Source organism: Salvia miltiorrhiza, chromosome 3 (assembly GCF_028751815.1).
Source record: "Salvia miltiorrhiza cultivar Shanhuang (shh) chromosome 3, IMPLAD_Smil_shh, whole genome shotgun sequence".
In the NCBI taxonomy this organism is placed as follows: Eukaryota; Viridiplantae; Streptophyta; class Magnoliopsida; order Lamiales; family Lamiaceae; genus Salvia; species Salvia miltiorrhiza.
This window is the reverse complement of record NC_080389.1, coordinates 17,905,284-17,926,080: the sequence shown is the minus strand read 5'-3', so window position 1 is coordinate 17,926,080 and position 20,797 is coordinate 17,905,284. Positions and strand designations below refer to the sequence as shown.

Sequence of the window (20,797 nt, the reverse complement as noted above, 5' to 3'; positions counted from 1 at the left end):
GAAATGAAAACTGTTTATCCAATAAAATGTTTATGTGCACTCTGCTCTGTTTAAGGCTCGCCACAACGAATCAATTGAGGTTCTCTTATGGCCTAACACGCTATTTGAGAATTGTGTACACTCGTTAGCTGACTCAGTGGGTTGATCTCCATCGGGCACTAACTAAGAGGCGTTATAAGGGTGCTTGCTGGATGTGTTCCGAAGCATGTAATGTAAGGGCCTGCCTGGGTAGCATCCCGAGGTCAATTCAACTTGTCTGAGTTACGTCCTCAGGGCAAGTGCAATGGGAGAAATGGATCCGCCGGTGGCTAAAAGGTCCGGGATCACAGCGAGTAACAGAAAGGGAGTGTGACATGTGCGCACAAAAGAAAGAAATGTTTTAACATGCTTAGAAGTTCTTTCACTTTAAAACCTTCTAAGTCATGTCAAGTATGATTGGATAAACTGTCTTTATTAAAATATGAAATGTTTATGAAAATGCATGCCCACTGAGTACATTAGTACTTAGCCCAAAATTATTTTCAAATGTTTTCAGGTTGGCTGGCCGGTGCTGACGGGACTGAGCTGAGGCTAAGGTTCAATTGCTATATAGACTTCCGCTGTTGTAATAACTCTTATACATCTTTTGTTTTCTCAACTTAAGATGACTTCATGTCGAGCTTCAATTTAAAATTTCTAGTTTCAAGTCAATGAATGTCAATTATCAGAGACATGAAACAAAACTTGTGATCCAAAGGGGCATAGCCCGACTTTCTATCCTATTCCGATTTTTAACAAGGTTTTTCCCTTGTTTATTTCTATGAATTATTCACGCCTCGATTATATTTATTCCTTCAAGAATTGGGGTGTGACAATCACCGTTAAAATGCATGGGGCAATTAGATTATCATGTCACATAATTTTCATGTAATTACATTGTATTACCACGTCATTTAAAATTTTGATCAAAATCTGTCATCGTGGAAAATTCCAAAAAAATAATTTATTATGAATTTTGAAACAAGAATGAAAGATTGTGGGAAAAACCAAAATTTAAAAATTTATTATGATCTTATACCAAATTTACCATTTTTTTTATTGCAGATTCATGTTCACCAGCAAATTTTTGCCTAAGAACTGGATCTTGAGTTGCAATACCAATGGGGCATGTGTCTTTGTGGAATTTTGCATCATGATGGATGGGTGTGGGAGGGGTGGGGAGAATTTTTTTTAAAAAAATAAATAAAATAAAAATTTTGGGGGTGGGGGGTGGCGAGAAAAACTAAAAAAAAAGTTAAATTTTTTTGGACGGGTTAGGGGGGTGGCGAGAAAAATAAAAAATAAAATAAAATGTTGGGGGGTGGGGGTTGGGTGGGTGGCATGTGGGGTGGGGAGAAAAACAAAAAAAAATTGGGGGAGAGAGGGGTGGGGGTGGCGAGAAAAATTTAAAAAAATATATAGTTTTTTTTGGGGGGTGGAGGGTGGTGGATGGGGGGTGGCGAGAAAATTAAAAAATATTTTTTTTGGGAGGGGATTGAGTGGGGGGTGTAAGTAGGGGTGGGGTGGGGGATGGGAGTGCGAACTATATAAGGGTAATTTTGTCAAAACCTAAATTTAGGTGAATTAGAAATGGAATAGAATGGAATGGGTAATACCATGTTGGAGGGAAGGAATGATGATTCTTATATATAAATGAATGATGATTCCTAAAATAAAACTATATCAAGTATAGGAATGGAATGGAGGTAGGAATCACCATTCCATTCCCACCTTCATTCCACCATACCAATCACCTTCTAAGGGCATGGTTGGTATGCAGGAATAGAATGAGAATGAAATGGTGATTCTTGCGTCCATTCTCAATCCTATGGCTGGTACCGTTTTTGTAATGGGAATCGTCATTCCCGATGGAATGCCTATTCCCATGCATATGAGATTAGTCATTCCTCCCCTCCCCCATGGTATTATGTATTCCCACGGATATGATATTACTATATATAAAAGTTTAATTGTTTAATTAAATAATTAATAATAATACTATATAATAAAAGTTTAATTGTTTAATTAAATATTTAATAATAATAATAATAATAATAATAATAGTAAAATAATTTAATATTATTTAATATAATAAATAATAATAATTGAGAAGATAAAATATAATACAATAAATTAATTAAAATAATATATATAGAATAAAATAGTAAAAAAAATAAATAATTTAATAATAATAATAAATAAATAATATTATATATAATAAATAATTCTAAAAATAATAAAACCACTTTAGTAATAATATAATATACTAAAACTAATAATAATAATAAATAATATAGTAAAATAATAAAATAATTTAATAATAATAAATAAAAAATAACATTAATAGTAAAATAATAAATGATAAAATAGTAAACAATGATAATAAATAATAAAATATAATAATAATAATAATAAAATGTAACAATAATAATAATAATAATAAAATAATAATAATAATATAATAATAATAATAATAATAATAATAATAATAATAATAAAATAATAATAATAATAATAATAATATATAATAATAATAATTATTTTATAATTATTTATTATTATTATTATTGTGTTAATTTTATTTCATTCATATCCATTCATTTCTTAAAAATACCAATCATAGGAATCTTATATTTCATTCCATTCTATTCCTATTCTCATTCCATTTGAAAATCAATTCCATTCCCTACTAAGGCCATCTCCTACCATTTACACCAAACCCATTTTACAGTATATGTCACATCCAACAGTAATTCTTCTCCAACCATTTACACCAAACTCAAACCCAAAAGAATATTATTTAAATATTCTCTTTCCACTTACTTTTTATACTTCTTCAATCATACCTATGTATTTCTTTTAAATTATACATTTGCCCCAATTTTTTAATTAACAATTTCATATTAAAATAAATATTATACTGAAATTATTTATAATAATAATAATAATAATTATTATTATTATTATTATTATTATTATTATTATATTAAATAAGCAACAAAAAAAAACTAAACTTTAAAATAAAATTCATTAAAAACTTGAAAATAAAATACAACAAATTCATTAATTTCGTATTTCTCGTGTAGTTTATTTATTTGCGTCTGCTTGATTTTCGAATTATGTTGTGTAATTATAATTATGTTGTTTTTATGTGATGTGGTATTTATATTATTAATATTATTTTAAATATTCTTGTATTATACATTTTAATATGTCATGTAATTAAAAATTAATCTATTTTATTGTTGCAAATTAAAACTCTATTTTCAACTAAATTATTCTCAACCAAATTATTATTATTATTATAACTTTCATTCTAATTATTTAAACCTATTAAATTAACAAAACAATATCTAGCAAAAAGAGGGGTTAATTTGTAATTCTTAAAATTATATAAAATGTTTTGATGTAGTAAATAGTGTTACATCAAATTTGGTGTAACACTATTCAAATGGTGGCCCCAAACTCATTTTGGATTTGAATTTGATGTACCATTGGAGAGGTTTTGGTACACCTAAATGGGATTTGGTGTACCATTGGAGATGGTCTAAGGGATGAATAGAGTATATGTCATTATTGACGAACAGACTGCTATCTCATGGAGAGATTTGTGATTTCGACTACTCGAGTTAGTGGCCGACAAAGGAAGGACCACTAATAATAACTACATAAAAACAAAAACAAAAAGTCCCCTTTGCTTTGATTTTTCTTCTTATTTTCTGACCAAAAAGCAAAAAGACGAAACTCGAGTCAATTAGACCCAAGCCATCTCTGAAACTATTCAATTGGAACCAATCAGGTTGAACTTTTCTCATAGCTAGTAAATATTTTTGTAACAAATCTAGTCAATCGGGCTCGACTTTCCACAACATAAATTTCCCTCATTTTTTCCGATCCATTCCGGCGGGTTTCGAACTTGGATTAAAATCCCAATTGAAAAGTGATTAGTTAAGAGGGGGAGAGATGGCGGATGCAGCAGTGGAGTTCCTGCTGAATAACCTCAAGGAGCTACTGCTTTACCACTCAAAGCTAATCACAGAGACGAGGAGCCAGATCGAGAGCTTGGAGAAGGATCTCCGCGTCTTCAAAGCCTTTCTCAAGGACACCATGAAGAAGCGGAGAGAGGATGAGCACACGAAGGCGCTGGTGCAGAACATTCGCGACGTGGTGTATGAGGTGGAAGATGTGGTCGACCTCTTTGTAACCAAGGCTTTGGAGAAAAAGGCCAACGCTAACTACCTCAGATTTTGGAAGCCTTCATACGATCTCCACACCATCGGTGTAAAGGTTGAGGAGGTGAAAACGAAGGTGGAACGAGCCAGGATTGACTTCGCTAACCTCAGAATCGATCATGAAGACAGATCTGATAAACCTCAGGTCACCTTTATCTCGTGCTTGCTAATTACTTATATCTCTTCAGGTCGTGTGTTATTCATGTTTCGTGTCCCAACTTTTAGTGGTTTTTAAATGTGATAGTGTCATTTATAACATTTTGTAAATGACATTATAAGATTGAAGATGACATTATAACATTTTAAAATGCTACAGTGTCATTTATATAATCGAGTAGTGTCAATTATAGGCAGTGTCATTTGTATAACCGAATAATGTCATTTACACGATTTGGATCAGGATACGGGTTGAGATCAGGATGCTGGTTAGAGTTCGGATGTAGGTCAACCCACTTATACGGCACCTGGTTGTACCCAAATTTTTGTGATATTTATTTATGAGGCCTATCAAATAGCTATAGATATATATCAATAGTTTTAATGTAATATTTAATGAATTAATATATTCTTATAGATATATAATAGTATATAATAGGGATATAATATGCCATCTATATTTTGTGCCCAATACATTTTTTATATTAGTACAGATTGAGCTTGTTGTAATATTGTTAGAAAATGTCATATTAGATTAAATACATTCTACAAGAGTATTGATGGACTCTTAAGAGCGAAACTTGTATGGAAAAACTAATACACCTTGCACTTGATATTTGTTATTAGACTTGGCCGTTGAGAGAAAGAGACGTTGTGGGCTTCGTAGACGTGACGGAAGAACTAATACACCAACTGACTGAAAAAACCGACTATTTGGACGTGGTTTCCCTGATTGGTATGTTTGGGCTGGGGAAGACGACGGTGGCAAGGAAGATTTTCAATGATCCGGCAATCATCTACGAGTTCCCTGTCCGTATATGGCTTCATATTTCTCAAGAGTTCTCAAACAAGGAAGTCTTTCTAGCCATTCTCAAAGAGTTCACCGCCATCACAAAGGACATCCGTCAACGAGACGAGCAGGAGTTAGGTCGAGACGTTGCTTCTCGTCTTGAGAAAGTATGTTTCCTGATCGTGATGGATGATGTCTGGAATCGAGCTGATTGGGACAGACTCCGCATTGCTCTACCAGAGAACAATAACAACGGTAAGATCTTGATCACCAGTCGCAATGAGGATGTTGGCACGTATGTTAGTTGCCCGAGAGCTCCCCACAAGTTGCGTCACTTTAGACAAGATGAAAGTTGGGAGCTGCTTCGCTTGGAGGCACTACGTAGGTTGGACTGCCCTTCTGACTTGGAAGGCGTTGGGCAAATAATCGCAACCAATTGCCATGGATTGCCACTTTCAGTAGTAGTCATAGGCGGCATCCTTGCTACGAGGTATTCAGCCTCGGATATAAGTGTAACCAAGAAAGCATGGGACGAAGTGTCCACTCAGGTGAGCTGAAGCATCCCCAACCAAAAATTTTCACATTATATTTCAGAGTCCTATTTTGATATAGTCATTTTGAACAGTAAAACACAATATTTGGTCACCGATCTAAAAAACACAAATTTTGGCAATTTTTTACGCTTTAAGACTGTTTTGCCCTTAATTAGAGCGGATTGGATTCGGGTTTGCGCGCGGGTTAGGTACACTTGACACTATTAGAGCCAAAAGTATCATCAGGAAAAAATAAAATAAAAAAAATACACTAAGTAAATTGGTACTTTTGGCACAAATGACAATATTAGTGCCAAAAGTACCAACAGAAATTAAGCAAAATCAAGTAAATTGGTACTTTCAACACAAATGATAATATTAGTGCCAAAAGTATCATTCGATGATTAAACCCTAAATGAGTAATCTAAACCCTAAATGGAGAATGTAAACCCTAAATGAGGTTTCTAAACCCTGAATGAGGAATCTAAACCCCACATGAAGAATCCAAATCCTACGGGAAAGTGTTCAAAATAGTCATATAACTGTACTCATCTATATAAGACAAGACAGTGTATTAGCACAAATATATGACATTATTGACATTAATATAGTCACTAGTACCATTCGTGCATGACACTATTGACACTATTAGTGCCAAGTGTATCAATTTACTTGATTTTTTTTCTATTGGTACTTTTGGCACTGATAGCGTCAAGTGTACGTAATTCGCGCGCAAATTCAAATCCGGTCCGTCCGAATTAAGGAAAACAGTCCTAAAACGTAAAAAATGGCTAGATTTTGTGTTTTTCAAATCAGTGGCCAAAATTTATGTTTCCTTCTTGAAAATGGTCACGCGGATGTATTGTTTCTTATATTTCATATGTTTTTTTATTTTAACTCCCAAAAAATAATTTTCTACGTCTGCAGGCGGATCTAGAGGGGGCCAATGGGGCATTGGATCCTATTGAAATTTTCAAAATAATGGATATATATGTATCTTAGATTTGGTTTTCATTTTATCGTTATTGGTATGAATTTTCTTAGTAAAATGATTTAGTATGCAAATGAAAGTACATTTAGAACTAATTTTCTATGACATAACTTTCTCTTGTATGAAAAAGGTGTTATTTATATTTTCCAAATATGAGAAACTTGATATCCTAAGTTGATATTATTAGGATTGAATTCTCATTTAAGCTTTGCATGTGTACTATATATTATGTTACTCTTGCATTTGATCATTGTTTGTGATGTGTTATGAATTAAAAAGATATTCTAGTTTTATATCATTGTACATGAGGAAGCGAAGCTCTCTTCACATCTCTTTCCTCCCAATTTAGATGATTGGAAATTAGTTATGAGAAACTTTGAAATTTGTTACTCCCTCTGTCCGTAAGAGTGTATCACATATGGGATGACGCAGATTTTAAGAAAAGGTTGGTAAATAATGTGCTGAGTGGAAATAAGTGGTTGTGATTGAATTGATTGTGTGGTGTTGTAGAAATGAGTGGTTGTGGTTAAATAAAAAATGTGAGGCTATTTCCCAAAATGGAAGAGAGACACAATGATTTTAAACAAACTATATGTTTCATGTTCACCATTACTGAAACTAGCATTGTCCAAATCATGAAGAAGAGAAAAATACTATGAGGTGGCTTGTTTAATTGATTTTTTAATATATTATATTGTTATTTAAAAATCTTTGTATGAAATCATAAAATTATGATTAGTTGGAACTGACTTAAAACGTTTGGATCCACCACTATTTGCAGGTGAGCACATTTCTCAAAGAAGATCCTACGGATCGTGTGAACAGGTTCATATCTTTGAGTTACGATAGATTGCCTTACCACTTGCGCGCATGCTTTCTGTATCTGGGGATGTTTCCTGAGGATTATGAGATTCCAGTGTCGAGATTGACCCGCATGTGGATTGGAGAAGGATTCATACAGCAAAGTAATGATTCCAGCTTGGAGGAGACTGCGGAAAAATATTTAAAGGATCTTATAAACAGAAACTTGGTCATAATTGACAAGTTTAAGCCAGACGGCAAGGTGAAAACATGCCGGATTCATGACACATTGCGTGAATTCTGCAAGACTGAAGCAGGAAACGAGAACGAAAACTTCTTCCAGGAAATCAAGTCTAGAAACGGAAGTTTTGCATCTGACTTACACGAGTATCGTCGTATTTCTATTCATTCCAATTGCCGGGGCTTCATCTCTTCAAAACCTGCTGGTCCTCGTGTACGCTCATTTGTTTGTTTTTCCAAAGATGGATTCACCTTGTCCCAAGAAAACATCCCACACATCCTTGGAGCTTTCAAATTGCTCAGAGTTTTAGATGCCAAACCCATCAAACTCATCAAGATCACCGGTCACATGTATGACTTGGTTCACGTGAGGTACATTGCCTTATCGTTGGCCAATATGTCGAGCCTTCCTTCAAAATTCAACGAGCTTTGGAATATACAGACACTTATAATTGACACCACATGCCGTGAGCTTGCGGTGAAAGCAGATATATTGAAATTATCTCGGCTAAGGCATTTCAAGACAAATGCAGCAGCTACCTTGCCCAAGCCGGGTAAAGACAGCAAACATGGCGCAGAGCTTCAAACACTCGGCACAATTTCAGTGAAGAATTGCACAACCGAGATTTTTGACCGGGCTTGCAATTTGAAGAAATTGGGCATTCGTGGGGAACTAGCCTTGTTATTGGAAGGAAACATGGGTTCTTTTGATGCAATTGGTAAATTGAAATATCTTGAAAAACTTAAACTAATGAACGATGTACATCCGAGGCCAGCTTCAGAAGGTGGATTGTGTCGCCTTCCTCAACCCTATCAATTCCCATCTACACTTAAGAGCCTTACACTGGTCTCTACTTTCCTTAGTTGGGATTTTATGTATATCCTTGGGTTGTTGGATAAGCTCGAGATTCTCAAGCTAAAAGGTAAGGCGTTTATGGGGAGTATGTGGAAGGCAGTTGATGGAGGTTTCCGGCATCTTGAATTCTTGCTGATTGAAGAGACAGATTTAGCTTTTTGGGAGGCTTCATCCCATCATTTCCCTAGACTTAGAAGCCTTGTGCTCAAGAACTGTGAGAAGCTTCTTGGAATTCCAATTGCATTGGCAGACGTAGCAACCCTCCAAATGTTGGAGTTGTACGTCTGTAAATCTGCTGCTGCATCCGCCAAGAACATTCAGGCGAAGAAAAAAGAACAGTCACAAGGCTCTACCTTCAAGCTCTCCATTTTCCCTCCTCTTCCAGAATGAATGACAGGTAACTTAACTTTCCCAGTTTAAGCTTAGTATCACTTAGATTTTTGTGCAAGTTGTGAATGCAAAAAATGTTTTAGCAATGTGCCTTAATTTTGTTCTCACTATTACTTGACCCTTGGTGTGATTGCTTAAAACTTTAAGCATAAAAGTTTCACCATGAATATTTTTTCTTACGATTGGAAACCACAAGTTCTGCAAAATTTTTACTTTGTGACTTGAACTTATGTTTTGGGCGAAATTTTGCATCATACTTTGATCGTTGGGATTACTTTTGTCATTTCATGATGGATAGTTTTTCTTTTCTTTAAAGGAGGATTGATAATAGATTCAACCCTTAACATTACCTGAATGAATGACTGCAGGTAACTTATCTTTCCCATAGCTAATTGATTAACTGCTCCCCAATTTGACTCGCAAAATGTTGCATCTCTTGGAGCAAATATAAGTATCTAGGAGAAAAGGGCTGTTTTTTTTTTTTTGATAAATTACATAATTAAATAAAGAAATTTAAAGATCGCACGACAGTGGACTCGATCCAAGACCTCAGGCTTTGAACATTAACCACCTACCGCTAGGCCAACACATGCACACCGTGCGATGTACTATTGTTTGCACTATGCGTGGACATATCAAGTAATCTATTTGTTACATCTTATTATGCCATTGAGGTTTGGTCAGTTTACATGATATTTTTCGAAGCAGAGATGTACTTCTACTGCCGCAGGATTGGGTTGGTTATTTTCAAACGGTGCAGATCAAGGCTGGAGCTGGATTAGTCATTGTTTTCCCTTTAACTTTTATTCTCTTAGTTTTTAGTTCAGTTTAGTGTGTGCGAATTCCAGTAGATTGAAGAAATCAGAGTGTTATGAGAGTTTTTGAGCGAGCATTTACTGAGTTTTGAGAGCTGCTATAGCTGCTGTGATTCTTGTACCGATTTTTACTCTTCTTTGATCATCAATAAACACCAAGAGTTCACCCTCTCGTGGATGTAGATCACATTGATTAACCACGTTAAATCTTTGAGTTCTTTACTATTTTTGTGTGTATTCTTGTTGCTGTCAAATTTGTGGATCGAGGTATTTGTGTTTCTTCACAAATCGGCACCGTATGTGAGAAGGGGATTCGATCCGCGATGGCAACTCAATTCGATGTAGAGAAATTCTCAGGGAAGAACGATTTTGGTTTATGGTGCATAAAGATGCGAGCAATGCTAATCCAACAGGGATTGGGTGATGCACTCAAGTCTGATCTGAATAAGAGAGAGACTGATTCAGAGATAGATTTGCAGAGGAATGAGATGATGGAATGATGATGACTGCAAGTTGATCAATCTTCTTTTGGACAACAACTGATTATCTTATCATTCAACAAACGAATAATTATATATGGATTTCATTTTCATGATTGATTGAATTGTAATTGGTATTGTATAGGTTTTGAAGTTCGATTGAATTAAAACTTTGGTACTATAGTTTGTTCAAAATGTATCATTATGTTATCTTCATGTGTGAAGTTTGAACTAAAACTTTGGAACTAGTTTGATGATAATGTATTAATGTTGATATGTTTGTTGCATGCTAAATAAAAAAGTAAAATGTAGTGAATGCCAAGATGTTGAAGCCTTGCTATCCAATACTTTGAGAATGTAGCTATGTTTGTCTGTATAAGTTTTAAATTTTAAGCACCTGTAAAACTAATCCATGTCATTTGGGTCATTTGTGGTTAGAAATGCATGTACCTTTGTGAAAAAGGTATTAAGCTTTGAGGAGGTTTCTCTAGCCACAAAATGCACATAATGTTTGATTGACTGAGCTTTGGAAACTCTTACCATAAATTCATTATTTTTGTAGTTTAACTTCATCAATCTGCTCGCAAGTGCCTACATTGATACTGCACCCTATTAGCTAAAAATGTGGAGTAGTCACTATTGATAATGATAGTCAGTTAAAACCTAAACAATTTGTGCACTATCAGTTTATTTTTTAAAACCATAAACAATCGATCGATTTGTAACAATAATAATGCCCCATTAAAATTTTTTAGCTGTAAAAATTCATGCTCCCTCCGTGACTCCGTCCCGCTAAAATCGTCTCGTTTTTCATTTTGAAATGTCCCATTAAAATTGGCTAATTTACATAAAATGCAATAATTAGCTTTTCATTAGTTGTGGGTCCTACCACTTTTATCCGATTTACATTTTTCCCTTAATTTTTGTGCCAAAAGAACTTAGTAGAATAATATCTTATATAATTTAATTTTAATTAAGGACAATTGTGTAAAATAATATATTATATATTTAGAAAAATATATTAATATATTTAATTTCTACAAGAATATATAATTAATTATTTGATAGTATAATTTTACAAATTGTGAAATTTCTTGAAATTATTGAACTCTAACAATTAATTAATGTGAAGTTCATGAATTATATACAACACACACGCTCTCCTAATATAATATGAAAATATATTAGATGTGGAATATATAGCTCATCAACATTTGGGCCAGACCCAAATGTGAAGGTTAAATATGTGGCTTATCTTGTGATATGAAAATTAACTATCAAATACTCAACATTCTTCAGAAAAGCAGACATATACACGTGATAAAGCACACTATGTTATCACTCTTCAAAACATCATCCACTCACATGCAAAACGAACTTCTAACAAATCAAAACAATTAAGTTCCAAATATTACTTAAGAATATACCAACACATTTCCATCCTCTTTTCTCCTTCAATCTGAATCATCACAAAGGTACATCATCGTGTTTCTGTCAACTCTCTGAAAGCTGAAACCAGATTATCGCCAACCAAACACACATAACACCTGCTCTGAAATAATTAAAAATGAATAAAAGTAGGATAAGATGCATGTACCAAACAATAGTTAGTGTAGCTATTAGATAAATCTTGGTACTCCCTCCATCCACGAAAAGATGTCCTAATTTGCCATTTTACTCCGTTCACAAAAAGATGTCCTAATCTATTTTTAGTAATAATTTGTGAGTCCTTTTCATCACTCATCACTAACTTAATTAACTTTTCCACTTTTGTTAATTTGTGGGTCCCTTTCTCCATAGAAAGAGAGAGTATCATATAAAAACTAAGTTTGGAAAGTTGTGATGAATGCAATTACTGTTTATGTATGGAAGATTCAAGGGATGATTGGCAGTACCTTATCCAAATCACATCTTTAGGACTTAGCACTGCAGACAACTTGAAGGATGTTGTTTCCCAATTCTTCTTGTTCCTCTCGTATCAATTCAACCGACTCCATTAGAGACTTTTTCACTTCACCTGTAACCTCAATGAGTTCAAGAGTTGGAATTTCTCCAATATCATTGGTGATCCCATTGAGATTACGACAAGAACGAAGCAGCAGCCGTTTGAGTATTGGGAAATGGCTACTTTCAGTTATCCAATTCTCCAACCTTCGATCTTCAATTAGAAGAACTTCCAACACTGGAAATGCTCCTTCGATTGTCTCCCATGTGTCACCATCAACCCACGTACAACTTTTTAGTTTAAGAACTTGAAGATTTGGCAATGAACCAACTAGAATCATGTGGCTCCAAGAAAGTCTCAAATCAATCAAACTCAACTTTTTCAGCATGCTAGGATAAGTAATCTTGTATTGCTCTGGCCGAGATTGAACCCATCTACCAGCATATACTTTCAAATTCTCGAGCCGGTGCAGATGCACCAGATCATTCAAACAAGCTTCATCTTCCCGATGACTACCCTTTGAACAATCAATCTTCAACTTTTTAAGGTTTGGGATCTTCTTCAAGATCCTTTCAGTGCAACTCGAATGCGACACATAGGAAAGTGTTTGCAGGCTTTCTAGAGAGAGATCTGTTTCATTTGGATCCTCAAAATAGATTGTGCCGTGAAAGTGAACATGTCTTAATTGTGGCGTGTCCCAACCCAACACAAGATTACAAACTACTGCAACAAAGGTTTTGTCTCGTTTTTCTCTATCAATGATTAAGGTTTGCAGATTTTTAAGCATGGACAGCCCTACGCAAATTAATCCCATATAGTTAAGAGCAAGGTATCTTAAATGAAATAACTCACTTAGTTGATGCAGCGATGGCGAGCTCTCCACGTCAGCAGGTACCGTATCCAACACCCTCAGCAACCTCACACTCTTGACAAAGTCCAATTCCACTATATGGTATTTCGAGCATCTGATGGAATGGATGGTTGAATCATCATCGCTTGAAAGGTATCTTAGATGAGAAGAATCAATGCTTACGCGGCGCTGATTCTTTATCCTTTCTGTAAAATGCTCCTTTTCAACATTCTTATCCATCAGATTCAAGAAAAACTGACTTTCATGGGCTTTTCTTATGCACAAGTCCCTCATCAGATCATGGAGGCTGCAGCTTTTGATTCTGTTATCAGACTTCCTCTTTGTGACCAAAACAAGATTTCTCTTCACGAGTTCATCTAAACACTCTTCCGCCACCTCTTCAAAGCTCTTGGAGTTGATTGAAAATGCCAGAAAGCCCTCAGCTACCCACAACCTCATGAGTTTCACAACATGGATCTCATCATCTTCCGGGAAGGAAGCCATGTATAAGAAACATGGCCTCAAATATTGAGGCAACTGGGCGTAGCTCAAAGATAGTATCTCATTGATTTGGTCATGCTCTGTAGTTTCTGCAGACTTCACCTTTTCTGCAATCTCCTGCCATGAAGATGGATTCTTACTCTCTCTGGATAGAAGCCCTGCAATCACCACAATTGCGAGGGGTAATCCTTTGCAGCTTCCTGCAATCTCCTTCCCAATATCTTCTAAATTGGAAGGACATTCTTCATCTGCAAACATCTTATTCTTGAACAAATTCCAGCTCTGATCTGCATTCAACAAGCTCATCTCATGAAGCCTGTTCGAAGGATCCGGATAAGAAGCCACCTCAAACAACCTCGTGGTAAGCACAACACGACTTCCGTTACCATCATCAGGCAATACCCTTCTGACGACATCCCATGCCTCACCACTCCACATATCATCCATCACAACTAAATATCTCCTGCCCATTAAAATCTTGTGCACTTTTTCATCATCACTTTGTCCCAATCCACCTGTGTTGTATTCTTTCAAGGACTCCAGAAGGCTAGAAAGAATCCTTTGTGGAGTGTAATCTTGTGATATTGTAACCCAAACACGAATCACAAAATGGCCCACCGTTAATGGATCATCATAAACGTTCCTAGCAAGAGTAGTTTTGCCGATGCCACCCATCCCACAGATTGGGATGACTTGGAGTCGGGATGGCTCTCCACAGAGGCGGTCCTTCACGTCTAACAGATAATCTTCAAAACCAACCATGGAATCTTTGTGGATGGGTGGATCAGTTGATGGTGAAGTAGGAGCAGCAGATGTATCAGCACCACCGCGTTCAACGTCTTTGCCGGTGGAGCTATCCTTGATTTCCTTCACTTGTGCAGCAATCAAAGCAATTTCCTCCATTACTCTTTCCATCTGGTGTTCGAGTTTTGCACTTCGATAGCATTCAGACTTCTCTTCCTCTTCCTCAGCATCATCATCATCATCATCATGTAAAGAAATCATTTTAGTTGATGAAGCGGCTGCAGCAGAATCACCTAGTTGCACCTCCTCTTTGATTGTGGCGGTTTTATTCTTTACAGCTATCGCCTCCGCCATGATCGAATCAATTTCACGCCCCATCTTTTTCAAGTGGTTTATGAACTTGAGCTTGGACTTCAACATAGCAAACTCGGCTGGTAGAAATCTCCACTTGTCTCTGAAACGAATGTGATTTCTCTCCCACTTTAAGAAGCTGTTGATTTTTTCTGCTTCATTTACTACGTCGCAAATTCGGCCTTTCAAAATGTTGTCTGTAGCTGCGTCGTCTAGAAAATCTCGGCCGCACTCGTTCGACATTTTTTCCATCTTCAAACTAATATCCTTGATCACAGTGCCCCGGTTGAGTTCATCGTTGAATTCAGACTCTTCATCAGCAGACAAGAAAACCTTTTCCAACACAAGATATTCTAAGATATCTTCTGCTTCATTTGCCACTTCCCTCATTCGCTCTTCCAAACTCTTGAATTTGTCTGGAAATTTATCGAGGAAGTCTTGAAAGGGAGTAACATAATCAAGGAGAGATGTAATTTGTTGTTTTTCTTCAACAGAGATGGAATATAGATTGCTGTTAAGGAATCGGTCTATGGTGTTTGTGAGGGAGACAAGAGCAGCATAGGCCATCTCTGATGAGGAACAATTTTTGGGTTTCTTTTGTTTTATTTTCTGGGAAAATGAAATGAAGAAAGATTAACGACAGGATGATTGATGATGATCATGATTCATCGAGTATTTTTCGTGAAGTGACACCTTGTATCAAAAAAATTACAATAAGGAATAGAGATAATTTTTAATTGTTGTGGTATCCAAAAAAGTGGCTTTGCTTGATTGATTTTTCATTTTTCCAATGAGATCTAGAAGGGAAAAGAAAAGTAGATTGGTTTATAATATTTCCAAGAACACCATCAATTATGAAAGCAGAGGACATACTGTAGTGCCGAATCCTAACAAATCCATTAAAGAAGTGAAATTGCTACTTTATTTGAAGTAAAGGAAGATTAGGGTAATATACTTTTTTCATATATATTGTAATATCCAACTCCACAATAAAGCTATGGATACTTGGTGTTCTGAACATGGTATTCTTAGGCATAAGTCAGTTCCTTACACTCCACAACAAAATGAAGTGGTTGAGAGGATGAATTTAGAAGCTTGCTTGTTGCCTCTGGTTTATCCAAATATTTTTGGGGGAAGCCCTTATGACTGCTACCTACTTGATAAACAGATCCTCTTCTGTGCCTTTACTTGAAAAATTGCTTGAATCTGTTTTCTTAAATAAACCTGTGTGTTTGAAAAATTTGAGGATTTTTGGCTGTGCTGCTTATGTGCATCAAAGTGTTGGCAAGCTTGATCCTAGAGCTAGGAAATGTGTTTTTCTTGGGTATCCTGAAGGGGTAAAAGGCTATAGGTTGTGGGATAGGAGTGTTCTTGGTTTCAAAACTTGCATAAGTAGGGATGTTGCCTTCAATGAACAAAATTTTCCTTGTCTACTTGAATCCTCACAATCTGATGCTCCAAGTAAGGTGGAGAAACTGAATGTTTTTTTTATCAAAACAAATATGAGTTTGTGTTTTCTCCCCCCCCCCCACTGCTCCAATTGAGGTGGATCCCCAATCAAATATACATGCTGAACCTGTTGCCACTAATAATCTTGATGAAAATGTTCATGAGTATGATTCAGAAACAAATGATGAACCTGCTAATGAAACTCCTCCAGAAAATGAGAACATGAATAACTACCAGCTTACTAGAGATAAGGACAGAAGAAATGTGAGACTACCTGCCAGATTTGATGATTATAATCTGTCTCTATATGCCTTTAATGTGTTTAGCAATGTTGATCATTCTGAACCTTGCTCCTATTCTGAAGCTCTTAATTCTCCAGAATCTGAAAAGTGGCTTGCTGCTATGAACTCTGAAATGAACTCTTTGCATGATAACAATACTTGGATTCTTGTTGAAAAACCTGATGACTGCTCTATTGTTGAATGCAAATGGTTGTTTAAGGTTAAGAATGAAATTGATAATGTGAGATATAAGGCCAAATTAGTTGCTAAAGGTTTTACACAAAAGGAAGGCATTGATTACAGTGAAATCTTTGCTCCTGTGGTGAAATTTACTACTGTGCGCATTATGCTTGCCTTTGTTGCTCATTTTAACTGGAAACTCAAACAAATGGATGTTACTACTGCATTTCTACATGGTGAACTTGAAAACAACATTTATATAAAACAGCCTGAGGGTTTTGTTGACAAGAATTTTCCTGATCATGTGTGTTTGCTTAAAAAGTCCCTATATGGTTTGAAGCAATCCCCTAGGCAGTGGAACCTTAAGTTTGATAAATGTATGCAAAGCATGAACTTTTCTAGAAGTAAATTTGATCATTGCCTGTACTACATGAATTCTGGAACTCCTGTATTCTTGCTGCTTTATGTGGATGATATGTTATTAATTGGTCCATGTCTGAAAACCATAGAGCATGTTCAGAAGTGTCTGTGTGATAATTTTGATATGAAAGATCTTGGTGATGCTAAGAAAATTCTGGGCATGAGCATAGAAAGAAATAGGGAGAAATCAACACTTTTGTTACACCAATCTGATTATGTGAGGCAAGTTTTGATGAAATTCAACATGAAAAATTGCAAATCTGTTAATGTGCCTTTAGCTTCTCATTTTGTGTTGAGTAAGAACAAATCCCCCCAATCTGAGTCTGAACTTGATGAGATGAGAAATATCCCATATGTCAATGCTATAGGTTCTGTTATGTACCTGATGATAAGCATCAGACCTGATATAGCCTATGTTGTTTCTTGCTTAAGTAGATATATGGTTCTCATTGGGAAGCTCTGAAATGGTTGTTAAGGTATCTGAAATTCACAATTAACAGTGGTCTGATGTTTTCTAAGGCTGATGATGAGATTAAATGTGTGGGGTATGTTGATTCTAATTATGCTAATGATAGAGATCAAAGGAAATCCACTACCTCATATGTGTTTACTCTGTGTAAATCATGCATTAGTTGGAAATCTCAGTTACAAAGCATTGTTGCATTGTCTACCATTGAATCTGAGTACATTGCAACCACTGAGGCTGTAAAAGAAGCTAAATGGTGTGTTATCTGAAATTAAGTACATTGATGATAAACCTATAATTTTCTCTGATAGTCAATCTGTTATTCAACTGTGCAAGAATCCTGTATTTCATGATAGAACTAAGCATATTGATGTCAGATTTCATTTCATTAGAGATGTTGTTGAAAAGGGTGAAATATTACTTGATAAAATCCCATCTGAGTTCAACCCTGCAGATATGGGCACTAAATGTTTACCTGTTGCTAAACTGATGTCATGCAAGAAAACTTTAAATATTGATCTTGGTTGATTTTTGCTTTGAACTTTTCTGTTCTAATTTTTTTTGTGTATCTTTATATGTTGTGTTACCTTGTTGTGAGCTTATTTCTTGCTTTTCTTTCCTGGTTCTTTGTCTGTCTGCTGAAAATTCTATGATAACCTTATAGGTTCTTTGTCTGTCTGCTGAAAATTCTATGATAACTTTATAGGTTTGAGAATTGTTACTTCCCTTTGGGTTGGTCTCATGTGTAGAGATTGAGACTAATATGCTTAATATTACTCTCTCATTCTCTTGTCTTGTCTGTGTGATAGATAAGAGTAAAAATATGGCTGTGATGATAAACTCAAAGGATGGCAAGAGCACTTCCCTGGTGACATAAAGACCATTGGGCCAAATGTGGATATGTGATGGGTTGGCCCATTGCTCTTTATTTTCTTACCTCTCTCTCTCGGCCCACTTACCCGAGCCCATTTTCCCTTAACCCCTCTTACTCCATCCGGCGCCTCAGTCACTCTCATTTTACCCTAATCTGACTCTCTCTCTCCACCCTTTCACCTCCCCCATCCCCTCGGTTTCTCCAATGACTTCAATGCTCTCTCCCCTCATATACTCACCTGCTCCGCCGATCAAAGTATGCGACACACCATCTTTCTCTAAAAAAGGCTCTGCTACTCCTTTGTGAGATAAGTTACCGGATTCCTGACTTTAGGTTTCCTACTGGTAACTGAGTGTGAGGGTCTGTTGTGCCGCCGAAATCCTGACCATCGGATTCCTGACTTTAATTGGTGGTTGTGCATGTGAGAATTGAGTGTTGATTCTCTCTATCCATGCACCACCAAACCCTTGGTCTTCTCAGCTGCTGGAAGTGCTGCGCCACTGTGGGAAAAATCTGAGCCAAAAGTGTCCAAATGACACCTTTGTCCCACTCCCTTTATCTTCTGGTTTTTCTCTTTTTCTTTAGTTCTTTCTCTTTCCTTTTTACTTGATATTTTCTGGTGTTATTGCAGGTAAACGGAGAAGAAGAACGAGAAGGAAGAAGGAGAGTGAAGCTCGTGAAGCCTGAGGTACTTGAGCACCTGTGAAGTAGGCAGGACGGTTCGGGAACCAAGTGGTGGACCTCCGGCTAGGCGAAGATACCCAACAGTTGGCCTAATCTTTCATCTCCTCCCCATCTTGACGCCATAGAAGTTGGGCTTCTGCATCGCGCTCGCGAATGCGCGGAAGAAGGTGTTCTGATCTCTCGAATACCGCTCCACAAACCCTCGAGTCCTCAGATCTGATCTGGAGCTCAATCTTAAGTTCCGACTACCTTTACTTCATCAGCGGCTGCCTCGCCCTCTCCTGTGGCCGGAGCGGCGCTGATCTCATCGCGAGGGCAGGGATGGCGGCCACTGCTCTTAGCCAAAAGAGAAAGAGACGAGAGGAAATGATTCGACGGCGATGCCCAATGCAGCTGCTCGCCGGAGTCGAGAGGGAGAAAGATAGGGTTTCGTATTTGATTTGGGAAAGAAGGTGTTTTTTGAAATTGAGCGAGGATAGAGAGGCAGCGTCAAACTGGGAAGGAGGCGGCAGCGACTGTCGGCGTTTTCACTGGAGAAGGAGGTGTGTGTGAGTGTGTGCGTCTTCTGAACCCTCAATTGCGTCGTAGCAGAGGTTTGGTCGAGATTTCCTGTACTTGAAGAAGCTGATTTGGTCGAAGAACTTGTATGCGATTGGTTCCAGAATTTAAGGATGAGGGGATTCAACAATGTCCACACATTGGCATGAGCAGTAGCTTCCGCGTACAAGACCCCGTCGTCGTCGCAGTCCACTGATATCTGGCCTTTTATCCTCCCTGCGAGGGGATAGAACTATGCCAGAGCATCCAAGAGTGAGCTCTTGAGGCGATCACACATTCCGAATTGGCTAATGTTGCTGTCTTCATTGGAAGTGTAGTAAAGGATGAGAGGTATATAAGAAGCTGGAATTCTCTCATCAATGAAAGAGAGCTTGAAATCTCTTATATGGGAAGGGGTCACTGAAGAAGGCTTGATTGCTTGTTTGAATACTATTTTAGTCTTCATTTTGGGTGAGTATTGGAGGATAAGGAAAGGTATTGATTGGTTCAATGTTGGGGAAATATGAGACCAGAAATTTGTGTAAAATATTTAAGTGTTGTTGCATTGTGTGCAATTAATTAGAAGGGGGTGAGATTTTTTTATTGTAGTTTTAAGAATCTGGTCTTATTGTGTTTGTGCATAACTGGATTTAAGATCTGGAGCACTGCATATATGTATGTATTTTTGAGTTGGCACTATATATTTAGGGCACGTTTGATATTTATGAAAGGATTAGTCACTATAGTTTGTAATTAGTTACCTAACGTGGATAGAGGGTGATTAATAATATTGATTTGGTGTTTGCTATTCTATTTAGTTACGCAAGTTTTAGTTTGGTATCCACTAATATAGGAAAACTTAAGAAGGACACAATTGTCCCTTTACAATTTTAAAAAATACAAGCGTACCCTCTGTATTCCACATCATCGGCAGACCTATTTTGATAATATATTTTGCCGGCCAAGCCAAAGTTTTCACAGTTGCGAAACGTCGCTCAACATCGAAACAACAAGACGAAGGCTTGGGCTTTGCGAAAATGAGTTCGACGACTCAAGGTTATTCATTGCTTTCTCTTCTCGCATCTCGTTACATTAGTATTTGATTATGTGATAATGAATATTGATAGCGTAATTGAGTGTCTCGAATTGAACGAAGTACCATTTCTAAGTATTATGCGATATATGCGTAGGGCATGTTCTGAATGAGATTTGTT

At 36.6% G+C, this 20,797-nt stretch overlaps 2 protein-coding genes across 6 annotated transcripts; one reads left to right on the top strand and one right to left on the bottom strand.

Moving 5' to 3' along the window:
• The first annotated feature begins 3,604 nt into the window (after positions 1–3,604).
• LOC131017947 (putative late blight resistance protein homolog R1B-16) lies at positions 3,605–10,595 on the top strand. 4 transcript variants are annotated; one of them, XM_057946710.1, is made up of 4 exons: positions 3,605–4,395; positions 5,034–5,744; positions 7,502–9,014; positions 10,090–10,595. In XM_057946710.1, the coding sequence occupies exons 1-3, from the start codon at positions 3,982–3,984 to the stop codon at positions 9,005–9,007; spliced, it is 2,631 nt and encodes an 876-aa protein (XP_057802693.1). In that variant the 5' UTR covers positions 3,605–3,981; the 3' UTR covers positions 9,008–9,014; positions 10,090–10,595. The 4 variants fall into 4 exon arrangements, with proteins under 4 accessions (XP_057802693.1, XP_057802690.1, XP_057802692.1 ...); XM_057946707.1 differs by lacking the exon at positions 10,090–10,595 and adding an exon at positions 9,716–9,994; XM_057946709.1 differs by lacking the exon at positions 10,090–10,595 and adding an exon at positions 9,376–9,994.
• Positions 10,596–11,561: 966 nt separating this feature from the next.
• On the bottom strand, positions 11,562–15,561 carry LOC131017946 (putative late blight resistance protein homolog R1A-10). Of its 2 annotated transcripts, none has more exons than XM_057946704.1 (2): positions 12,197–15,561; positions 11,562–11,853 (listed from the first exon to the last, which is right to left on the bottom strand). In XM_057946704.1, exon 1 carries the CDS (start codon positions 15,257–15,259, stop codon positions 12,215–12,217), a length of 3,045 nt encoding a protein of 1,014 aa, XP_057802687.1. In that variant the 5' UTR covers positions 15,260–15,561; the 3' UTR covers positions 11,562–11,853; positions 12,197–12,214. The 2 variants fall into 2 exon arrangements, with proteins under 2 accessions (XP_057802687.1, XP_057802688.1); XM_057946705.1 differs by having other exon boundaries at positions 11,562–11,848; positions 12,197–15,509.
• Between the last annotated feature and the right edge of the window lie 5,236 nt (positions 15,562–20,797).